At 37.8% G+C, this 24112-nt stretch overlaps 1 protein-coding gene across 7 annotated transcripts in view; it reads right to left on the reverse strand.

The window, feature by feature from the left end:
* MON2 (MON2 homolog, regulator of endosome-to-Golgi trafficking) overlaps positions 1-24112 on the reverse strand; it is a 131456-nt gene that overhangs the window by 79735 nt on the left and 27609 nt on the right. For 5 of the 7 annotated variants that reach the window (XM_055096521.2, XM_055096520.2, XM_055096522.1 and 2 more), the window contains 5 exons: positions 23629-23760; positions 19721-19850; positions 17883-17980; positions 17065-17190; positions 10249-10443 (listed from right to left, as the gene is read on the reverse strand). In XM_055096521.2, coding sequence (XP_054952496.1) covers positions 10249-10443; positions 17065-17190; positions 17883-17980; positions 19721-19850; positions 23629-23760 — 681 coding nt within the window. The remainder of the gene's footprint in view (positions 1-10248; positions 10444-17064; positions 17191-17882; positions 17981-19720; positions 19851-23628; positions 23761-24112) is intronic. The other 2 variants (XM_055096524.2, XM_055096523.2) reach the window with 1 other exon arrangement.

Below are 24112 nucleotides of genomic sequence, written 5' to 3' on the forward strand. Positions count from 1 at the left end.
CAGGCCTTCCTCTTCCTTTAGGCAGTAACTTTCCATTTTTTTCTGTTGCTGGCTGTGCTGTCATCTGTCCCACGTTGTCCCCCTACACCCCCACCAATTAAAGGGACAAAGGTCAAAATATGGAGAATGGTATAGAAGCAATACAAGAAACTTGGCACTGTCAGCCTTGGAGAAAGAAAAAAAAAAGAGAGCGAGAACTAAGAAAACAGTGAAGTAGTAAAGTGCAGTGGGGTTAGAAGTGTGTTATGGAGCCTAAAAAATTAGTTAACACCCCAGTTTTGCAGCTTATAAACTGCATAATCTCAGGCAAACTATACAAGCATCCTGGTCCTCATTTTCTCAGCTATAAAACTCAAATATGAATGTCTGCTTCATAGGGTTGTAGTAAAGTTAAAATGTATTAATGTATGCAAAGCAATGCTATGGTCTAAATGTTTATATACCCCCAAAATTCATGTGTTGAAGCCTATTCCCCAGTGGGATGATATTTGAAGGTGGAGTCTTTTGGAGGAAATTAGGTTATAAGGCTGAAACCCTCATGAATGGGATTGTGCCCTTATAAGAAGATACTTGAGAGGCTTCTTCCTCTCTCTACTCTCCACCATTTAAGAATAAAATGAGAAGACAGACATCTGCAAACCAGGAAGTACACCCTTACCAGACACCAGATATGCTAGTAGCTTGATCTTAGATTTCTGAGGCTCCAGAACTTTGAGATTTAAGCTACACAGTTTCTGGCATATTTTATATAACAGCCCGAACTAAGACAATTACTTTGCACAGTGTCCAGAACAGATGAACTCAATAAAACAATTTCATCCAAAATGGAAATTACTGAGGAATTAAGATATCTGTATCTCTGAAAAGGTTATTAGATAAATTGTTAAGTAACAGAATTGATAGACAGAAACCAAGTATCTCAGCTTGGCCCAAGTATCTTTAGTCTGTCATAACAAGATAACCAGAGACTGGGTGGCTTAAATGACAGAAATTTATTTGTTACAATTCTGGAGGCTGGAAATATGAGATAGAGGTGTTAGCGTGGTCAGGTTCTGCTGAGGGCCCTGTTCTGAGCTTGCAAATGGATGCTTTCTTCCTTTGTCTTCACATGGTGGAGGGCAAGAAAGTGAGAGAGCAAGCATGCTCTGGTGTCTTTCTATGAGGGAACTAATCCCATCATGAGGGTCCCACCCTCATGCCTTCATCTAAGCCTAATTATCTCCCAAAGGCCACATATCCAAATACTGTCACGTTGGGGACTGGGGCTTCAATATATTAATTTTGGGGGATATAGTTCAACCCATAGCATCAAATTTTATTTAAAAAAAAAGATGATGATGATAAATAAGTTGGGAGGTCCTGGTTAGCAACAGAAACAAAATGTGAATTTTGCATTTGTTACTATGAAGATGTAACTAGGCTGCATTACTGAGAAGAACAGAATACTTGTTTTTCCAGGACTGACTAGTGGATATGAAAAGGAAAAGGGGAACTGTTTTCTCTTCCTATAGTCTTAACTTAATGTAGTTAAGAAACATTCTAAAGAAAGGAGGAGGAGGAGCCCTTCTAAGACAGCCCTGCTAATATTTAGGGAACAAGTGAGGAAGTGGTATTTAGTTGGCCTAGTGACAGGAACAAAAACTTTCTAAACATTTGGACCACCATATGACCTGGCCACCTGATTTAATAGCAACTATGGCAACTACACTGGCCCTTAAAGTTCTTCTCCTTTTTAAAAATCCCTCCTATCCTGTTGACTTTCCATGGTGACTGATATTACCATATTGTAATTATTTTCATTTCCACTATTTTGTTTACTTAAAAATATTTTTTTTAATTTTTATGAGTATATAGTAGGTATGTAACATTTATAGAGTAAATGAAATATTCTGATACAGGCATATAATGCATAATCATCACATCAGGGGAAATGGGCTACACATCACCTCAAGCATTTATCATTTCTTTATGCTAAAACATTCCAATTATATTTATTTATTTATTTATTTATTTATTTATTTATTTAGAGATGGAGTTTTGCTCTTGTTGCCCAGCCTGGAGTGCAATCGCACAATCTTGGCTCGCCGCAACCTCCACCTCCTGGGTTCAAGCGATTCTCCTGCCTCAGCCTCCCGAGTAGCTGGGATTACAGGCATACACCACTATGCCCGAATAATTTTGTATTTTTAGTAGAGACGGTGTTTCTCCATGTTGGTCAGGCTGGTCTTGAACTCCCGACCTCATGTGATCTGGCCGCCTTGGCCTCCCAAAGTGCTGAGACTACAAGCGTGAGCCATGGCGCCTGGCCTCTTTTAGTTATTTTTGAATGTACATTACTGTTGACTAATCACCCTGTTGTGCTATCAAATACTAGATCTTATTCATTCTATCTACCCATATTTTTGTACCCATTAACCATCCCTACTTTCCCCCTGCTCCCCATCTCCACCAACCTTCCCAGCTGCTGGTAACCACCATTCTATTCTCTCTCTCCATTAGTTCAATTGTTTTAACTTTTAGCTCTTACAAACGAGTGAGAACATGTGAAGTTTGTCTTTCTGTGCCTGGCTAATTTCACTTAACATAATGTCCTGCAGTTCCATCCATATTGTTGCAAATGACAGGATCTCACTTTTCTTTTTATGGTTGAATAGTACTCCATTGCCTATATGTACTAACTTTTCTCGATCCATTCATCTGTCAATGGATACTTTGGTTGCTACTAAATCTTGACAATCATGAATAGTGCTGCAATAAACATGGGAGTGCAGGAATCTTTTCAATATTAAAAAATATTTAATTGTGGTAAAACCATACAATATAAAACCCCAACAATATTTACGTGTACAGTTGAGTAGTATCAACTGTTTCACATCGTTGTGTAAAAAACTCTCTAGAACTTTTTTTTTTTTTCCTGAGATGGAGTCTTGCTCTTGTCACCCAGGCTGGAGTGCAATCGTGTGATCTCAGTTCACTGCAACCTCTGCCTCCCAGATTCAAGCAATTCTCCTGCCTCAGCCTATCAAGTAGTTGGAATTACAGGTGTGCGCCACCACACCCAGCTAATTTTTTTGTATTTTTAGTAGAGACGGGGTTTCACCATGTTGGCCAAGGTCTCAATCTCCTGAGCTCAGGTGATCCATCCACCTTGGCCTTACAAAGTGCTGGGATTACAGGCATGCACCACTGCACCTGGGCTCTAGAACTTTTTTATCTTGCAAAACTGAAATGCTATGCCCACTCAACACTAACTCCTTATCCCTTTGTCCTCCTGGTCCTTGGCAACGACCATTCCATTTTCTCTATGAATTTGACTACTCAAGGTACCATGCATAAGTGGAATTACACAGTAATTTGTCCTCTTGACTCACTTATTTCACTCAGCATGATGTCCTTAAAGTTCCAGTAACAGGATTTCCTTCTTTAAGGCTGAATGATATTCCAACATATGTATACACTGTATTTTCTTGGTTTGTTCATCTGACAATGAACACTGGAACTGCTTTCACCTCTTGGCTATTACAAAAATGCGACAATGAACATGGGTGTACAAGCATTTCTTTCAAATCACACTTTCAATTCTTTTGAATTTATATGCATAAGTAGTATTGCTGGGTCATATGGTAATTCTATTTTCAGGTTTTTGAGGAACCTGCATACTGCTTTCCATTGAGGCTGCACCATTTTATATTCCCACCAACAGTGCACAAGGGTTCCAATTTTCTCCACATCCTTGCCAACACTTGTTATTTTCTGGTGTTCTGTTGTGTTTTTAACAGTGACCACTCATGGGCATAAGCCTCATTACAGTTTTGCTCTGCATTTCTCTAATGATTGGAGATGTTGAGCATCTTTTCATATGCTTGTTGGACATTGGTATATCTTCTTTGGAGAAATATCTATTCATGTCCTGTGCCTATTTTTTAACATTAGTTTTTTGTTGTTGTTGAGTTGTAGGAGTTCTTTATATATTTTGAATATTAATCCCTTTTCAGGTATGTAATTTGTGAATCTTTTCTCCCAAGTGTTGCCTTTTCACTCTGGATATGGTTTGGGGCTGTGTCCCCAACCAAATCTCATCTTTAATTCCCACGTGTTCTGGGAGGGACCCGGTGGGAGGTAATTGAATCATGGGGACAGGTCTTTCTCATGCTGTTATCATGATAGTGAATAAATCTCACGAGATCTGATGATTTTAAAAAGGGAGTTTCTCTGCAAAATCTCTCTTCTTGTGTCTACCACCATTTGTGATGTGCCTTTCACCTTCCTCCAAGATTGTGAGGCCTCGCCAGCCATGTGGAACTGTAAGTCCACTAATCTTCTTTATTTTGTAAATTGCCCAGTCTTGGGTATGCCTTTATCAGCAGTGTGAAAACGGACTACTACAGTAAATTGGAACCAGGAGTGGGGTGCTGTGGAAAAGATACCTAAAAATGTGGAAGTGACTTCGGAACTGGGTAACAGGCAGATGTTGGAACAGTTTGGAGGGCTCAGAAGAAGACACAAAAATGTGGGAAAGTTTGGAACTTCCTAGAGACTTGAATGGCTTTGACCAAAATGCTGATAAGGATATGGAAAATGAAATCCAGGATGAGATGGTCTCAGATGGAGATGAGGAACTTGTTGGGAACTGGAGTAAAGGTGACTCTTGTTATGTTTTAGCAAAGGGACTGGCAGCGTTTTGCCCCTGCCCTAGAGATTTGTGGAACTTTGAACTTGGGAGAAATGATTTAGGATACCTGGCAGAAGGCATTTCTTTCTTTCTTTTTTTTTTTTTTTTTTTGAGATGGAGTCTTGCTCTGTCACCCAGGCTGGAGTGCAGTGGAGCGATCTCGGCTCATTGCAAGCTCTGCCTCCTGGGTTCATGCCATTCTCCTGCCTCAGCCTCCCGAGTAGCTGGGACTACAAGTGCCTGCCACCACGCTCGGCTAGTTTTTTTTTGTATTTTAGTAGAGATGGGGTTTCACCACGTTAGCCACGATGGTCTCGATCTCCTGACCTCATGACCCACCTGCCTCAGCCTCCCAAAGTGCTGGGATTACAGGCGTGAGCCACCACGCTCAGCCGGCAGAAGTCATTTCTAAGCAGCAAAGCATTCAAGAGGTGACTTGGGTGCTGTTAAAGACATTCAGTTTTAAAAGGGAAACAGAGCATAAAAGGTTGGAAAATTTGCAGCCTGACAATGCAATAGAAAAGAAAATCCGAGGCCAGGCGCAGTGGCTCATGCCTATAATCCCAGCACTTTGGGAGGCCAAGGCGGGTGGGTTGCTTGAGGTCAGGAGTTCAAGACCAGCCTGGCCAACATGGTGAAACCCCATCTCTACTAAAAATACAAAAATTAGCCGGGTGTGGGGGCTCACACCTGCAATCCTAGCTACTCAGGAGGCTGAGGCGGGAGAATCACTTGAACCCAGGAGGTGGAGGTTGCAGTGAGCCAAGATGGGGCCACTGCACTCCAGCCTGGGATACAGAGCAAGACTCCATCCCTCCCCACAAAAAGAAAAGAAAATCCCATTTTCTGAGGAGAATTTCAAGCTGGCTGTAGAGATTTGCGTAAGTAACAAGGAGCTGAATGTTAATCACCAAGACAATGGGGAAAATGTCTCCAGGGCATGTCAGAGACCTTTGAGGCAGCCCCTCCCATCACAGATCCAGAGGTCTATGAGGAAAACGTGGTTTTGTGGGCTGGGCCCAAGGTCCCTGTGCTGTGTGCTTGGTCCCCTGCATCCCAGCCACTCCAGCTGTGACTGAAAGGGGTCAAAATAGAGCTCGGGCCGTAGCTTCAGAGGGTGCAAGCATCAAGCCTTGGCAGCTTCCACATGGTGTTGAGCCCGCGAGTGCAGAGAAGTCAAGAATTGAGGTTTGGAAACCTCTGCCTAGATTTCAGAAAATGTATGGAAACATCTGGATGCCCAGGCAGAAGTTTGCTGTAGGAGCAGGGTCTTCATGGAGAACCTCTGCTAGGGCAATACAGAAGGGAAATGTGAGGTCAGAGCCCCCACACAGAGTTCCTACTGGAGCACTGCCTAGTGGAGCTGTGAGAAGAGGGCCACCATCCAGACACCAGAATGACAGATTCACCAACAGCTTGCACCGTGCACCTGGAAGACCCACAGACACTCAACAGCAGGCCATGAAAGCACCTGGAAGGGAGGCTGTATCCTGCAAAGCCACAGGAGTGGAGCTGCCCAAGACTATGGGAACCCTCCTCTTGCATCAGTGTGATCTGGATGTCAGACATGGAGTCAAAGGAGGTCATTTTGGAGCTTTAAGATTTGACCGCCCTGCTGAATTTCGGACTTGCATGGGGCCTGTAGCACCTTTGTTTTGGCAAGTTTCTCCCATTTAGAATGGCTGTATTTACCCAATGCTTGTACCCCCATTGTATCTAGGAAGTAATTAACTTGTTTTGATTTTACAGGCTCATAGGCAGAAGAGACTTGCCTTGTCTCAGTTGAGCCTTTGGACTGTGGACTTCTGAGTTAATGCTGAAATGAGTTAAGACTTTGGGGACTGGTGGGAAGGCATGATTGGTTTTGAAATATGAGGACCTATGAGACTTGGGAGGCCAGGGGCGGAATGATATGGTTTGGTTGTGTCCCCACCCAAATCTCATCTTGAATTCCTACGTGTTGTGGGAGGGACCTGGTGGGAGGTAATGAATCATGGGAGGCAGGTCTTTCCCATGCTGTTCTCATGATAGTAAGTCTCACAAGATCTGGTGGTTTTAAAAGGGGGGTTTCCCTGCATAAGCGCTCTTCTCTTGTCTGCCGCCATGTGAGATGTGTCTTTCACCTTCAGCCACGATTGTGAGGCCTCCCCAGCCACATGGAACTGTAAGTCCAATAAATCTCTTTCTTTTGTAAATTGCCCAGTCTCGGGTATGTCTTTATCAGCAGTGTGAAAACTAATACAACTCTGCTGGCTTCTTTCTTTGAAGTGTAGAAGATTTTAAGTTTGATGCAGTTCCATTTGTCTATTGTTGTTTTGTTGCCTGTGCTTTTAGTATCATAGTCAGGAAATCATTGTGAAATCCAATGTCATAAAGATTTTCCCCTATGTTTTCTTTTAGGAATTTTTTAGTTTTAAATCTTGTGTTTAGGTCATGAATCCATTTTGAATTATTTTTTGTACATGGCATAAGGTAAGGGTCTAACCTCATTCTTTTGCATGTGAATATCCGGTTTTCCCAGCATAATGGTTAAAGAGACTATCCTTTCTCCACTGACTGGTCTTGGCACCCTTTTCAAAGATCACTTGACCATATATATGAGAGTTTATTTTTGGGCTCTCCATTCTGTTCCATGGGTTTTTGTGTGTGTCTTTATGCCAGTACCACTTTATGCTATTCTGATTACTGTAGCTTTGTAATATGTTTTGAAATCAGGGAGTGTGAGACTTCCAACTTTGTTCTTTTTTCTCAAGATAGTTTTGGCAATTTGGGGTCCCTTGAGATTCAATATGAATTTTAAGATGGTTTCTTCTACTTCTGCAAAAATTGCTGTTGGAATTTTGATAGGAACTGCATTTAATTCATAGATCTCTTTAGATTATATGGACATTTTAACAATTTTAAGTCTTTTAATCATGAACACTGGATATCTTTCCATTTCTTTGTGTCTTAAATTTCTTTCAATAATGTTTTATAGTTTCCAGTGCATAGGTCTTTCACCTTCTTGGTTAAGTTTATGCCTAAGTATTTTTATTCTTTTTGGTACTTTGCAAATGAAATTGTTTTCTTAATTTCTTTCTGGAATTGTTCACTGTTAGTGTATAGAGACATATTTGCAACTTTGCTATGTTTATTAGTTCTAACAGTTTTTCTGGTGTGGAATATTTAGGGTTTTCTAGATATAACATACATTAGCAAACAGAGATAATGTTACTTCTTCCTTTCCAATGTGGATGCCTTTTATTTCTTTTTCATTCCTAGTTGCTCTGGCTAGGAGTTCCAGTACCATGTTGAATAGAAGTGGCAAGAGTAGGCAATCTTGCCTTGTTCCTGATCTTAGAGGGAAAGCTTTCAGGTTTTCACTATCAAGTGTGATATTAGTTATTAGTTATTGTCTCTTCATAAATGGCATTTATTGGGTTAAGGTAGTTTAGTTCTATTCCTAGTTTGTTGAGTGTTTTTATCATGAAAGGATGATGAATTTTGCCAAATACTTTTTCTGCACCAATTGAAATGATCACGTAGTTTTTAACCTTCATTCTTTTAATGTAGTGTATTATATTAACTGATTCTTGTATGTTGAAACGTCCTTACATTCCAGGGATAGATCCCACTTGGTCATGGCGTAGAATCCTTTTAAAATGCTGTTGAATTAAGTTTCCTTGTACTTTCTTGAGAATTTTTTTTATCAATATTTATCAGGGAGCTTGATCTGTTTTTTTTTTTTCCCTTGTAGTATTTTTGTCTGGCTTTGGTATTAATGTTGGCCTCATAAAATGAGCTTGGAAGTTTTCTCTCCTCTTCAATTCTTTGGAGTTTGTTAATTGTTCTTTCAATGTTTGGTAGACTTTTCCAGTGAAGTCATCTGCTCTTGCGCTTTTCTTTGTTGGAAGGTTTTTCATTATTAATTCAATCTCCATACTAGTTATAGGTCTGTTTAATTTTTTTCTTGTGATTCAGTTTCAGTAGGTTGTATGTTTCAAGGAATTTATTCATTTCTTCTAGGTTATCCAATTTGTTGGCACATAATTCTTCCTAGTAGTCTTTTATGATCCTTTAAATTTCTTATTTCTGTGGCATCAGTTGTAATGTCTCCTCCTTCATTTCTGATTTTAGTTATTTGAGTATTTTCTCTTTTTAGTCTGGATAACGGTTTGTTAATTTTCTTAATCTTTTCAAAAAAAAACAACTTTCATTGATTCTCTCTATTGCTTTTCTATTCTCCATTTTGTTTATTTATGTGGTATTCTTTATTTCGTTCCTTCTCCTAACTAGTATGTTGTTTAATTTCCATACATTTGAGACTCTTCTCATTTTGCTTCCACTATTGATTTCTGGCTGGATTCCACTTTGGTCAGAGAAGATACCTGGTATGATTACAATCTTCTTAAATTTGTTGAGACTTGTTTTATGGCTTAACATAAGCTCTATCCTTGAGCATAATCTATGTGCACTTGAAAAGAATGTGTATTCTGCTGATGTTAGGTAGAGTGTTCTGTATATGTCTGTTAGGTCCAACTGTTCTACAGTGTTGTTCGAGTCCTTTGTTTCCTTATTAGTCTTATGTCTGGTTGTTCTACCTTTATTGGAAGTAGAATATTGAAGTCTTCTACTATTATTATATTGTCTGTTTTTAGAATATAGGGCCAGGCATGGTGGCTGACGCCTGTAATCCCAGCACTTTGGGAGGTTGAGGCGGGTGGATCACCTGAGGTCAGGAGTTCAAGACCAGCCTGACCAATAGGGTGAAGCCCCATCTCTACTAAAAATACAAAAATTAGCCAGGTGTGGTGGTGGGTGCCTGTAGTCCCAGCTACTCGGGAGGCTGAAACAGGAGAACTGCTTGAACCCAGGAGGTGGAGGTTGCAGTGAGCCAAGATTGTGCCACTACACTCCAGCCTGGGTGACAGAATGAGACTCCATCTTAAAAAAAAAAAGAAGAAGAAGAAGAATATAAATGTGAAAAAATTACAGAATGCTGAATTTGACCTAACACAGAATTTTTAAAAAACATGGTGCGTTATTTTTTCTGAGAAACAGTATTTGAATGTTTACGACTAAAGCATTACATAAACAGAATTATCATCCGGAATATCACAATATAATAGGCATCCATTAACTTATGCAAAATAGATACAATATTGGACTGTAAGTCAAAATAATTGGTTTCTAATCCTAGATTTGACCAAATCTTTAATGTCTTTGCTTTAATCTGTTAAGACATATGAAACAGTATAAATGAAAGCAGAATAAACTGAAGAGACTATAATTTTAATAATCCTTCAAATGAGATACAGACAATTAGCTAAGAAGCTGAGTTCCAAAACGACAATTCCTATGCTGCCTTCAGACAACAGGCAATGACTCTGCTTCACACATTATGAATACTCTATAAACATAAGCAAGATTCAAGAAAGGATAGAACAAACCTTTAGAGTACCTAGAATACATGTAGGTACTCAAAAAAATTCTGTTGAACTGAATTGAAAAAACTAAATGCGCTACAACAGACCACTTTTTACAAAGGGCACAACATGCAACTATATACACAAATACATAAGGAAATTAGCACTTACCAAAAGACTGTAAAACTGCTTAATCAGAACAGATACTACTCTCAGCAAACGCATGCAGATAGGAAAATATGGTTTTTCAACTGGTGCTGGAGAAGATGAGGTGCTGGAACCTTGTCTGAACTTTATATTTGGAGAAAAGAGCTTTATCACAAGAGGACATACCCTTTCTTTGAGGAGGAAACTAAATTCTTGGTGCTATTTGCAAGGAAAAAAGAAAGAAAAAAATAATTAACTTTATTTGTACTTAATACTTCTAAAAACACAGTCTCACTAGGAAACAAAACTTCTTAATAACCAGTATTAATAATTTAGCTTTACTATAAGTTTATATGTTTTATTATTTTATAGTTTACACACAATTTTGAAATTCGTATTGCACTTAGAGAGTCTAAGGTCAGAACAGTCATCAGAGCCCAGCATAGTGGCTCATGCCTGTAATCTTAGCATTTTGGGAGCCCAAGGTGGGAGGACAGCTTGACCCCAGGAGTTCAAGATGAGCCTTGGCAAAACAGTGAGACTCCATCTCTACAAAAAAAATTTAAAAATTAGCCAGGTATGGTGGCACGCACCAGTAGTCCCAGCAATTTGGGAGGCTGAGGTGGAAGGAACACTTGAACCCAGGAGGTCAAGGCTGCAGTTAGCCGTGATCATGCCACTGCCCTCCAGTCTGGGTAACAGAGCAAGATGCTGTCTCAAATAATAATCATAATCATAATCATAATCAGTATTACAAGAAGTTTTTGAAAGAATATAAGTTTAAAAGGAACATTTAATGATTTTAGAAGTAAGTAATTGGTGATTAACAGAAACTTCAATTTTAGCTGGACACTGGTAATTAAAAACATAAACAGAAGAAAGAAAATACAGCCAGGCATGGTGGCTCAGGCCTGGAATCTTAGCACTTTGGGAGGCTGAGATGGGAGGATTGCTGGCATCCAGGAGTTCAAGACCAGCCTGAGCAACACAGGGAGACCCTGTCTCAACAACAACAACAACAAAAATTAGCTGGATATAGTGGTGCCTCCTGCGGTTCCAGCTACTTGGGTGACTAAAGTGGGAGGATCACTTGAGCCCAGGGAGGTTGAGGCTGCAGTGAGCCATGATCACACCACTGTACTCCAATCTGGGCAATGGAGCAAGACCCTATCTCACACAGAAAAAAAAAAAAAAAAGAAAAAGAAAAGGAAAAAAGAAAGAAAAGAAAACAAGCTATACAAACTCAAGCAAATAATTTAAAATAGGTAGCTGAGGAGAGAAAATTTCCTAAGAAAGTATAAGTTATATAATTCACTGATTTCATTTTTCAAAGAACAATTCCATTCATGCAGAGATTTAATAATTAACTTAAAATTTTGTTCTGCTTGGACTGCTTAAACAGAACATGATGAGCTGATAAAACATGCAATGGCAAACAAGCATAATTATTTTACAAGTCAGGGAATCTTGCAAATAATTCTTAAATTTTACTTATAGCCATGATATATCATAAAGAAAGCACTCCTAAACCTGTTAATTCCCTGCCTATATTAGCCAAGAGTAATCCCGTTTCACTGACAATATAAGGCCTAGGCTGTATTTAATGACTAGCCTCAAATACATTTTGTTGTTGTCATCCAAATTTCACTGAAGCTATAAACAAAGAAAATATCACAAAAATCATTTGACCTAATCCTTTCATCTTACAGAGAAGGAAAATAAGGCATAGAGCAGGTTGTTTGCTCAGAATCACAAAATTTTTTTAATGTATCTTTTTTTTTTTTTTGAGATGGAGTTTCACTCTGTCACCCAGGCTGGAGTGCAATGGCACAATCTCGGCTCACTGCAACCTCCACCTCCCAGGTTCAAGCAATTCTCCTGCCTCAGCCTCCCAAGTAGCTGAGATTACAGACATCTGCCACCACGCCTGGCTAATTTTTGTATTTTTAGTAGAGACGGGGTTTCACCATGTTGGGCAGGCTCTCCTGACCTCAGGTGATCTGCCCGCCTCAGCCTCCTCCCAAAGCACTGTGATTATAGGCATAAGCCACTAAATGTATGTTTTAAAAAATCAGATTCTCAAGAAAGAAAATCCAAAAACATAGATAAATAAAAAGATAAAAATAAAAGTCTTGCCTAATCTCACCTCCTGGAGATAAGTGGACTAGTCATTGTTACTTCTGCATGTATACTCTTCCAGACTTTTATAAATATTTTAATATACTTTTTCATTCTTTCCTCCAAAATGAGATCTTAAGAGATAAGTGATTTGAAATTATACTCTCACATCTACAGTTAGTTTATCTGACTGCCAAAATGAAAAGTAAAGTCCACTTTCATATTTTACAAAAATAATTATTTTGTATATTGGTTAAAATATATAAACATAGCAGCAATTCTTAAGCAATTCTTAAAAGTTTTACCAATTCACTGTTTCCCTCTCACTGCTCAACTCACTACAGTTGGGTTTCCTCCAGCACTATCACCAACCATCCCAACTCTACTTCTCCACTTCTCATTATACTCATCATGATCTCTGTGGCCAAAGCAAACATTTTCCAGTCTTTCCAGTTTTCATCTTATCAGATCTCTTTGTTTTTGTTTTGTTTTGTTCTGTTTTTGAAATAGGGTCTTGCTCTGTCACCCGGGCTGGAGTGCAGTGGTGTGATCATGGCTCACTGCAGCCTTGACCTCCTGGGGTCAAACGATCCTCCCACCTCTCAGCCTCCCAAGTAGCTGAGACTACAGGCATGTGCCACCAGGCCCAGGTGATTTTTTTTTTTTAATTTTTCGTAGAGACAAGGTCTCACTATGTTGCCCAGGCTGGTCTTGAACTCCTGAGCTCAGGCCATCTGACTGCCTCAGCCCCACAAAGTGCTAAGATTACAGGTGTGAGCCACTATGCCTACCAGATCTCTGTGAACCACCTGATATAACTGATTACTTGCTTCATCTTGAAACTTTCTTTGCTTTTGCCTTTTATTATGTCACACTCTCTTAGATTTGTTCCTGCCTTCTGGCCTTGTGTTCTCAGTCTCTTGTATATGCTCATCCTCAACTGTTTAATGTTGAGCTTCCTCAGAGTTCCAGAGTACCATGCCCTTGCTTTGTACTCTAGGTTCTTACCACAGAAAATCTCATTCACTCCTATATCTTCAATTAGCAACTATATGCCAGTAACATTAAATTTATAATTTCAGCCCCAAACCTTGAAATGCACAAGTCCAACTAACATTTTGCATGTCTCACAGATACCTTGAAATTAGTATATATATGAATAATGTGTCCTTTGTGATAAAAATTCTGCCCATGGAGTACTCCATCTTAGCAAATGGTTCACTGTTCAAGCCAGAAAGCTAGAAATCATCTTTGAGACTGCCTTTTTCATCTTCCACTACAACACTTCATTGAGGCAAAAGGCAAAGCTTCAATGCCCTTAAAGCTTATTTTTCTAGAAGAGAAGACATCCTTTCTCAGGGTCACTGCTCTTCAAATTCCTTCTGTGTGGAGTATTCTTTTCCTGTTCTCTCTATATCTCCTAACTACTCTTAATCCTTCATTTACAAGCTTAAGTATCCTATCACCAACTTGATTTATCTTGATTTATCAAGGCCAGACCTTGATTTATCACCAACTCTCCACCAGGTCTGGCCCCGTTATTCATTTCCTAACACTTTCAATACTTTTCCTTCACAGTACTCATCAAGCCTTATCAACTCAGTTAAAATCTGTCTCCCCATTAGAATTGTAAGTGCCACAGGGCAAAGATTTTATCAGTCTTATTTAACTTCTGTATACTTGGCATAAAACTTAAGTGACTGGTAAATTTTGATTGCATATGTGAATGATGAGTTAAAAAAAGAAACAAATACGTATCTCTGGAAGAAAATTGTACAGGATGAAATTCTAGGATCTTACACAGAGAATTCTTCCCCTTCCATGCTTTACAGCAAGAAGAATAAAGTAAATTTTCTAAGTATAATAAATCCGTGAAAACAGGCCGGGTGCGGTGGCCCATGCCTGTAATCTCAGCACTTTGGGAGGCTGAGGTGGGCAGATCACGAGGTCAGGAGATCGAGACCATCCTGGCCAACACGGTGAAACCCCATCTCTACTAAAAAAAATACAAAAAATTAGCCGGGCGTGGTGGCAGGCACCTGTGGTCCCAACTACTCGGGAGGCTGAGGCAGGAGAATGGCGTGAACACGGGAGGCGGAGCTTGCAGTGAGCCGAGATCGTGCGACTGCACTCCAACCTGGGCGACAGAGCAAGATGCTGTCTCAAAAAAAAAAAAGAAAAGAAAAGAAAAAAATCTGTAAAAACAGTTTCGAATCTTTTCCTATGAAGTCAGAAAACATGACCCAAACATAAAAATTTTAAATTCAAATTCATTAACCAATTCATTCATTCAAATATTTATCAAACACCTGCCATATGCCAGGCACTATTACTAAAGACACCTATACAACAGTGTACTAAATCCCTGCCTCATAGAGTTTATCTTCTTGTAGGGAAAGAGAGAAAATAAAATAATACACAATATGTAATAATATATAATACACATATACGTGTGTGTGTGTGTCAGGCAGGAGGTGATAAGTGCTACAAAGAAAAAGAGAGATAAGAAAGATAATGGTGCTGGTAGGAAAAAAGGTTGTCATTTTACACAACGTGGTTGGGGAAGATGTGTCTGGTAAGTTGACGATTGAGCAAAGCCTTCAAAAAAGTAAGACAGCAAGCCATATGAGGAAAAAAGGATTCCAGGCCCAGGAATAGTAAGTACAAAGGCCCTGGGGCAGGAGTCTGCTTGAGGCATTTCACAAACAACAAGAAGGACAGTGTGGCCAAAGGGTGAGGGCAAAGAGAAGAGAGGAAAGAAACAAGATCAAGGAATATTGGGGACTAAACCATGAAAAGTTCCACAGAGCATAAGGACACTTCATCTTTTAGTCTGATAAGGAGGATATCAACTGAAGCAATTTACAAGAGACTAAAAAGATTCGACTTTTTAAAAATACCATTGTGGATGTGGTGTCACAAACAACTATAATAAGTGGTACAAGTATTAATATATATGCAAGCAGACCAGTTAGGAAGCCAACACAATAATTCAAGTAAGAGGTGATGGTAGCTTAGACTAGAATAATTGTAGAAGTGGTAAGAACTGATTGGATCCTGAATATATTTTGAAGGTGATGGTCGGGATGTGATGTGTATATAAAAAAGAGAGGATACGAAGAGAAACTAATTTGGATCAACATGAGTTCAAATCCCAACTCCATCACTTATAAACCATGAAACTGCAGACAAATTATTTAACCCTCTGGATGTTGTAGTTTCCTCATGTGTAAAACAGTGATAACTGGTATCTCAGGCATTTGGGAAGATAAAAGAGAATATTAATATGTAAGGAATCTGGCACATAGCACGTAGAAGGCAGTCAAGAAATGACAGCTACTATGACTATTATTTATACAAGAGTGCTGGACAAATTATACCTAAATACTGCTTATCCTATTACACTACAAGAAAGGGAATCATCAGTGTATATACTGCTTGCCAAAAGCATTTAACAACTGCCTAATGTATACCAAAAATTATGAGCCATATAAAACTAATTTCAGCTCCACATCCTGGCCTAAAAAATCTTATATTACTGTAGCACTTGATTCACTCATTTTGTAGGTAAGAGCAAAGGATAAAATGGATTACTTAGGGAGGAAGCATGGTAGGGGAAGGCACTAGATGAGTAGTTAAAAAACCTAAATTACAGTTCAAGACCTAATAACTAAGGGACCCTGTGCAAGTCACTGACTTGATTTTGGACTTTAGTTGTTTTCCATTTAAGTTATGTGAAAACACATAGCTAGATATATAAGCAAGTAAAAATCAACAATTTCTTTAGGCTTTTAAATATTATACAAGTAGCTCACATACCACATTTCCTTCACAGACCCATACACTGGGAAATACCTGACTATTAATAGATTGTCTCTAGAGATTCTTTCTATTATAAAAATTCCAAAATGTTAAGGCACTAAAAAAAAAGTAATGTAACACTAAACTGTTATATGTCTAAAGTTTGAGGCTACAATTCTCCATATCTTTCTTTCCTTCCTTTTTTTTTTTTTAAATTTAAGAAATGGGGTCTCGCTCTCTCACCCAGGCTGGAATGTAGTGGCTTGAACACGGCTCACTGCAAACTTGACCTCCTGGGCACAAGCGATTCTCCTGCCTCAGTCTCCTGAACAGCAGGGAATACAGACATGCACCACCATGCCTAGCTTTTTAAAAAAATTTTTGTTTTATTATTTATCTTTTTTGAGACAGAGTCTTGCTCTGTCACCCAGGCTGGAGTGAAGTGATGCGATCTTGGCTCATCGCAACCTCTGCCTCCCAGGTTCAAGCCATTCTCTTGCCTCAGCCTCCCGAGTAGCTGAGACTACAGGCACCCGCCATCACTCCTGGCTAATTTTTGTATTTTTAGTAGAGACGGGGTTTCACCGTATTGGCCAGGCTGGTCTCAAACTCCTGATCTTATGACCCACCCACCTCGGCCTTCCAAAGTGCTGGGATTACAGGGGTGAGCCACTGCGCCCAGCCTTTTCATTTTATTTTCTGTATTGTTGGTGTCTATGTTGCCTAGGCTGGTCTCGAACTCCTGGGCTCAAGCAATCCTCCCACCTCAGCCTCCCAAAGTGTTGCAATTACAGGCATGAACCACCAAGTCCGGCCTCTTTGCCACTTTTAAGGTGGAAAAAAAATACACGTTGCTTTCTTTAAAAATATCTGTAAAACAATTAAGATTAACTTTGTCACAAGATACTATAAATGGCTTACTTGTAAAAAGACCTGCGGAAAATCATTGAGGACTGACTCAAGTAATTCGAGGCCAAACGTCCGAGTCATTTCTGTCATGCCCACTAGCCAATAAGGAGCATCAGCATTAACCAACTGACAAAGATCCTGGGAAAATAAATCGAACAATTTCACGTGCTAGAATTAAATGTGCTTTTCCAAACTCGTAGTTCATAAATCTTTAAAAAAAATCTCTCTTCTTATATAATACATGTTTTTGCTCCTTAGAAACTAAGCACTGGTAATTCCAATTTTGACAAATTGTGTAATTGATAGATTATATAAGTAAACTTTTAAAGAATCATATAACTACTGACAACACAGAGACAGTAGACAGATAAATGATTAATCTAACATTATTTCAAATGAAAAACTAAGCTTTTAATCTGAAGTAATCATATTTTCAGTACAGATTAATCTTGTTTTACCTAAAATCATTTATTCATGACAAGTGTTGTAAAAATCAGGTATCTATGTATCAAATTATACTACACAGACCAAATTTATTACTTAAATTTTCCTTGTTTAAAGAAACTTTTTTTTGTATGACTAGTTGTTTCTGATATACCTGTTTTCTAGTTCTGCATTTATTTCATTTTCTTAAAGTGAGTCATAACGTTTTATCATGTTAATTAGCTATAAAGTAAATATAAAAGTTGTTCTTTAGAACTATTTTAATACTACCTTTGACATATTTTCAAAAAAATTCACATTAAAAAAATTAGACATAAAATCCCCAACTAAAAAATTCACACAAAACTATATTTTAGAATAAAAATTACTTTTATCAACTAAAATACCTGGAAAAGCATATATGCATCTTTAGCACAAGGTTTGAGGGTACTGACAGATCTTCTGTTACTATTTCCTTGTACCAGTACTGGTTGTTCTATAATATCTGCAATCAAAACAGGATGGGTTTTAGGAGTTCATAATAGCCTTGAATAAATTATATATTCTGTTTAAAAGATAATGTTTAAAATAAATATTTGTTTATATAAGTTGAAATTATAATTTCAGAATTAAAATTTCCAATGTTAACATATGCCTCCAAAACAAAAAAAAATGGGAATCTATTTTTACACGAAATACCATAAAAATCACTCTTTGCTACCTTACATTCACTCTAGTAAGCTGGATATCTTTGTCCATACATTTGGTTTCCCAGTCTCCCATTCTTCAGCCCCTTTATTTCATGGATTTAAAATTCACATGATCTTTAAGTGTGCTTTTAAATATCAAACAAACATAAACGTTTACCATATGGTTAACTCCTCTACCATTTCACTATTTTCAAGAGAATTACTGCTTGATCTGCTGCTGTTACCATGTCAGTTACAGATACTCACCAGCTAAGAATCAGCTAGGATGGTGTTTCCCAACTCAGCATTTCTTTAACTACTAGTAAAAAATATCATTCTCTGTAAGTTATGACAGCCTGTTTTGAATAAATATTGACTTAACGACTACCTGAAAAGAAAAAAGTTCTAAGTATTTCTATTTTACTATAAAATATTAAATGGCAGATTAGCCTTAGAGACAAACAACTAAAACTACCACTCCAGGAATTTTATTGAGGTTACGAATGTATAAAACATTGAAACTGGGAAATTGCCCTGTGTTATTACAATATGATTTTGAATATTTTAACCAAATGGGACACATTATAATTCCTTAATATTTCAAACTACTAGAATTCTACCTGCATTTTTCCCCAAGAAAAAATAAAGAAAAAACAATATACCAAAGTGGAAATATTCTAATAAACGTAGTCGATAAAAATATTTAAAAAAAAATTTTTTTTTTTTTTTTTGAGATGGAGTCTTGCTGTGTCACCCAGGCTGGAGTGCAGTGGTGCAATCACAGCTCACTGCAACCTCTGCCTCCCGGGTTCAAGTGATTCTCCTGCCTCAGCCTCTGGAGTAGCTGGGACTACAGATGCACACCACCACGCCCAGCTGATTTTTTGTATTTTAGTAGAGACGGGGTTTCACTGTGTTGCCCAGGCTGGTCTCAAACTCCTGAGCTCAGGCAATCCACCCACCTCAGCCTCCCAAAATGCTACGATTACAGGCATGAGCCACCGCACCCAGCCAAAAATTAATTTTTATATTATTTAAATGTTCTTAACACATGTTAGCAGATACAGATAAAAATTTACGAGGGAAGCGCACTCTTGGAAATTTATCCTAAAGAAATAATTCAAAAAGATACGTAGGAAACCACCCAAAACAGTTATAAAACACTGAACAGAATGCAAGTGTCCAATAGGAGACTAGTTCAGTTAAATTAGAGAATGGCCATGAAATATAATGCAATCATTAAAATTTAAATTATGAGGACGAAGCAATAACATGAAAAATTCATAGAATGTAATGTTTGGTTAAAAAATACATATAATGCAATACTTGGTTTAAAATGCGAAATTATCATATTTAATACAAAATTATGCATACACTAGAAATAAACAAGGAAAACAAGGAGCCTATTCCTTAGGGGATCAAATTGTGAGGAATTTATTTTTTAAGTTGCCATTATAGACATAATAATGTTGATCATCTCAGCAAAGGCCGAAAGTTAACAAAAATGAAATCATCCAAGAACCACCCACAAAGTAAAACAACTTCTAGCACTTTACCTCTGTGTCGTTCATCTTCAGCAACCATCCTCTCAAAAACAACAGTAACAACTTGTCGCACTGTAGCAGCAGCTGTATTATTTGTAATATTATCTTTTGTGAAGTGTAGTCGAAAACAAAGAACGATTGCCTGAAAACACAATTTTCATTTAGTGTGAAATAAGATTGAAAAGCAAGGCCATTATCTTTATTGAATAATTTATGTTTGGTTGTTTCAGTCACCATTATGGAAAGTCCCACCATTTACAATAAAATATAAAATCCTCAGATTTTGATGTAATCCAAGTTGTCAGTAAATATATAGCCACAGAAGATTAGCTATGGTAATGTGAAACATACCTTTAAAAATTTGGTTTTTTAACATCTAGATAACAATGTGTTATGCTTTTATTTCCCCAGAATGACGTGCTTTGCAAATAACATGAACTCAAAGTTTGTTGTATCACTTAATGATCTGGAGAAGCTATGTGATTGCTAAGCACATAAATAAATAAAATTATGAAACTTTTAAAAGGAGTCATTTTTTTCTTTTAAAACTCAAGTTTATTGAGATGTAATTTATATACAATAAATTATAGAATCCCTTAAACTTATATAATTTGATGAGTTCTGACAAACATGTGGGCCCATGAAACTATGGCCACAATTGACAAACGAAATATTTCCATCACCCCAAAAGTTTTCTTGTGCTCCTTTGCCACCCATCTCTTCCTCTACCCGTGGCCCCAGGCAAACATCCATGTGCTTTATTCACTGCAGATCAATGGGCATTTTCTAAGATTTTTATATGAACAGATTAATTCAGTATGTGCTCATGTGGGCCCACCTTCTTCCACTTAGAATAATAGTTGTGAAATTCATCCACTTTGTTCTGTTTATCAGTAGTTTGTACCTTTTATTACCAAGCAGTATTCTATTGTACGAGTACACCATATTTTGCTTATCCATTTACCTGCTGGTGAATTTTCCAGGTTCTGACTATCGTTAAAAAAAAAAAAAAAGCTGCTATGAACATTCACATATATGAGTCACTGTGAGGACATATGTTTTCATTTATCTTGGGTAAATATCTGGAAGTGAAATGGATGGGTCATCTGGTAAGAATAGGTTTAACTTTTTAAGAAACCGCCAATTGGCTGGGCATGGTGGCTCACGCCTGTAAACCCAGCACTTTGGGAGGCTGAGGTGGGCGGTTCACTTGAGGCCAGGATTTGAAGGCCAGCCTGGCCAACATGGTGAAACCCTGTCTCTACTAAAAATACAAAAATTAGTTGGGTGTGGTGGTACACACCTGTAATCTCAGCTACTTGGGAGCCTGAGGCACGAGAATCCCTTGAGCCTGGGAGGTGGAAGGTTGCAGTGAGCCAAAGTTGCACCACTGCACTCCAGCCCGGGCAACAGAGCAAGACACTATCTCAAAAAAAAAAAAGAAAAGAAAAGAAAAGAAAGAAACCGCCAGTTTCCCCAGTGGTTTTACAATTTTACATTTCTGCCAGCAGTATACGTGAATTCAGAACTATCCCTACATCCTCCATAACACTTGGTACGGTCTTTTTTCATTGTAACTATTCTAATGGAAGCATAATACTATTTCCTTATGGTTTTAATTTGTGTCCCTAATAATAACACTAAACTTCTTTTCATGTGTTTGTCACCCATTTGAATATATTATTTTAATGAAGTGTCTGTTGAAACCATTTGTCTATACTTAATTGGGTTGTCTGTGTTATGAATGAATTTTTTTTTTATTATACTTTAAGTTTTAGGGTACATGTGCACAATGTGCAGGTTAGTTACATATGTGTGTATGTGCCATGCTGGTGTGCTGCACCCATTAACCCGTCATTTAGCATTAGGTATATCTCATAATGCTATCCCTCCCCCCTCCCCCCACCCCACAACAGGCCCCAGAGTGTGATGTTCCCCTTCCTGTGTCCATGTGATCTCATTGTTCAATTCCCACCTATGAGTGAGAATATGCGGTGTTTGGTTTTTTGTTCTTGTGATAGTTTACTGAGAATGATGATTTCCAATTTCATCCATGTCCCTACAAAGGACATGAACTCATCATTTTTTATGGCTGCATAGTATTCCATGGTGTATATGTGCCACATTTTCTTAATCCAGTCTATCGTTGTTGGACATTTGGGTTGGTTCCAAGTCTTTGCTATTGTGAATAGTGCCGCAATAAACATACGTGTGCATGTGTCTTTATAGCAGCATGATTTATAGTCCTTTGGGTATATACCCAGTAATGGGATGGCTGGGTCAAATGGTATTTCTAGTTCGTTACGAATGAATTTTAAGAGTTCTTTATATAGTCTAGATATAAGTCCTTTGTCAGATATTTGTATTTTCCCACATTCTGTGGCTTACTCAAGGATTTTAGTTTTTGTGCCCTAATAAATCTTTACCTACCCCAGTATCACAAAGATTTTCTCCTATTTATCCTTCCAAAAGTTTTCTACTTTTAAAAGAAGTCATTCTTGGAGAAAAACATAATGGTAGTTTTAGAATCAATGCCTATCACCTTAACTATATTAAAAATTTTAAAAGACACAAGCCTTTGATATCGCTACTACTCTTTAGATTTCAACATAAAGGAAAGACACAGTACATAGTTACATAGAAGCCTTCATATTACTCAATTTTATACTATTTCTTTATACTTTATTTTTCTCATCCCCAATTATTGCATTTCCAAATTAACCAACATACTAAAATAAATCCTATAACCAGTTCTTATTTCTTTAGTAGAGCAAATGAAAACCTTTAATAAAACTTTAAATATATGCATCAGAACAATAATTTGATAGCTAGAAACCAAGACGAACGATACACAAAAGGATATACAAAAATATATATAATATTTATATAGCTCATATAAGCCTAAAAGAATAAACTATTTGCAATTAAAATCTCATTATGATCTAAGAACATCACTTGATATAGTATACACAGCTTAATGTGACAGTATACTGTACTTCTTTATAAGCCATGCAAATTATAATAAAGCTATTACTGAGAGTCTAAAAAATTCCTTAGACTATAATTCATTTACTGCTATGGTACTCTCTACTTTCTGTTCTTTAGAAATATTTCATAATAAAAAACTTTTTAAAAAGTGAAATAAATAATAGAATGGCTCTTACATGTTCCAAAGTGGGTGGGAGTGATGACAAAATGAGAACTAGCCATCATACATGCAATCTTATCTAGTATAAATGGTGAAAGAAGATTTGTCTAGCCATTTAAGAAACATATTTGAACTGTCCGGTTTACATACTATATACATGTGAAATTATGGGTGGGGAGAGCTATCACAGGGAATCTAAAATACTCAAGGCAGTATCTTTTTTTTTTTTTGAGACGGAGTCTCACTCTGTCGCCCAGGCTGGAGTGCAGTGACACGATCTCGGCTCACTGCAAGCTCTGCCTCCTGAGTTCACGCCATTCTCCTGCCTCAGCCTCCCAAGTAGCCGGGACTACAAGGCGCCCGCCACTACGCCTGGCTAATTTTTTGTATTTTTAGTAGAGACGGGGTTTCACCATATTAGCCAGGATGGTCTTGATCTCCTAACCTTGTGATCTTACAACACGTTTTTTTTTCTTAGTTCCCTCCTTCCCTATTCTTACTCTTGGGCTACTTTCTCTCTTTTTTCCATTTCCTATTCACAACTCAGCCTGTTGGCTGTACCCAAGGGGCTTTGCTTAAGCACCCCAACGTGATTTCAACTCTAACCTGGAAAAAATAAGGTACCAACAGTTATTAACATGCAATGTCAATCATCGCCATAGCTGTAGGGAAGTTGCTTTTAGTTCAAATGGCACCAAGCTTTTCTCTTTCAGCCAGCTTATTCAAATAGTGTCTCAAAGCACATATGAACTCTGGCAAACAGTTTTCCTACCTTAGAAAGTGCCTCATCATGAACTACTGTATTGGTTGTTAAAAGAACAAGAACTGTTTGAAGTAGCTTAAGTTCTTCAAGACTATTCTCCATTAGCTGCCAAAGCATGTTAATTATATTTCCAGCTGCAGTCTGTAAAATAGTTATTTAATTATTGTCAACAAATACAATATAGATGTTGATGTCCCTAAATAAGAGAAGATATACAAACCTACATCAGCTGAAGAGGATTTCTTGATCACAATAACAAAACCCATATTTTTAGATCTCTAGATCCAAACACATCTCTCAAGTAATTTAGGACTTACAATCAATTCTCTCCCTCAAAAATTGTAATATCCTATTTGAATATATACAAATAGCAGCAAGCAGTTTTGTAATACCTAGTCAAAATCACAGCTCATTTCTACAATAATGTTGATAGATTGTATTTGGACATGAATAATACGAACATATGCAAATTAGCTATGAGCCTGCTGTTTCA

The sequence above is a fragment of the Pan paniscus genome, chromosome 10, assembly GCF_029289425.2.
Source record: "Pan paniscus chromosome 10, NHGRI_mPanPan1-v2.0_pri, whole genome shotgun sequence".
Lineage (NCBI taxonomy): Eukaryota > Metazoa > Chordata > Mammalia > Primates > Hominidae > Pan > Pan paniscus.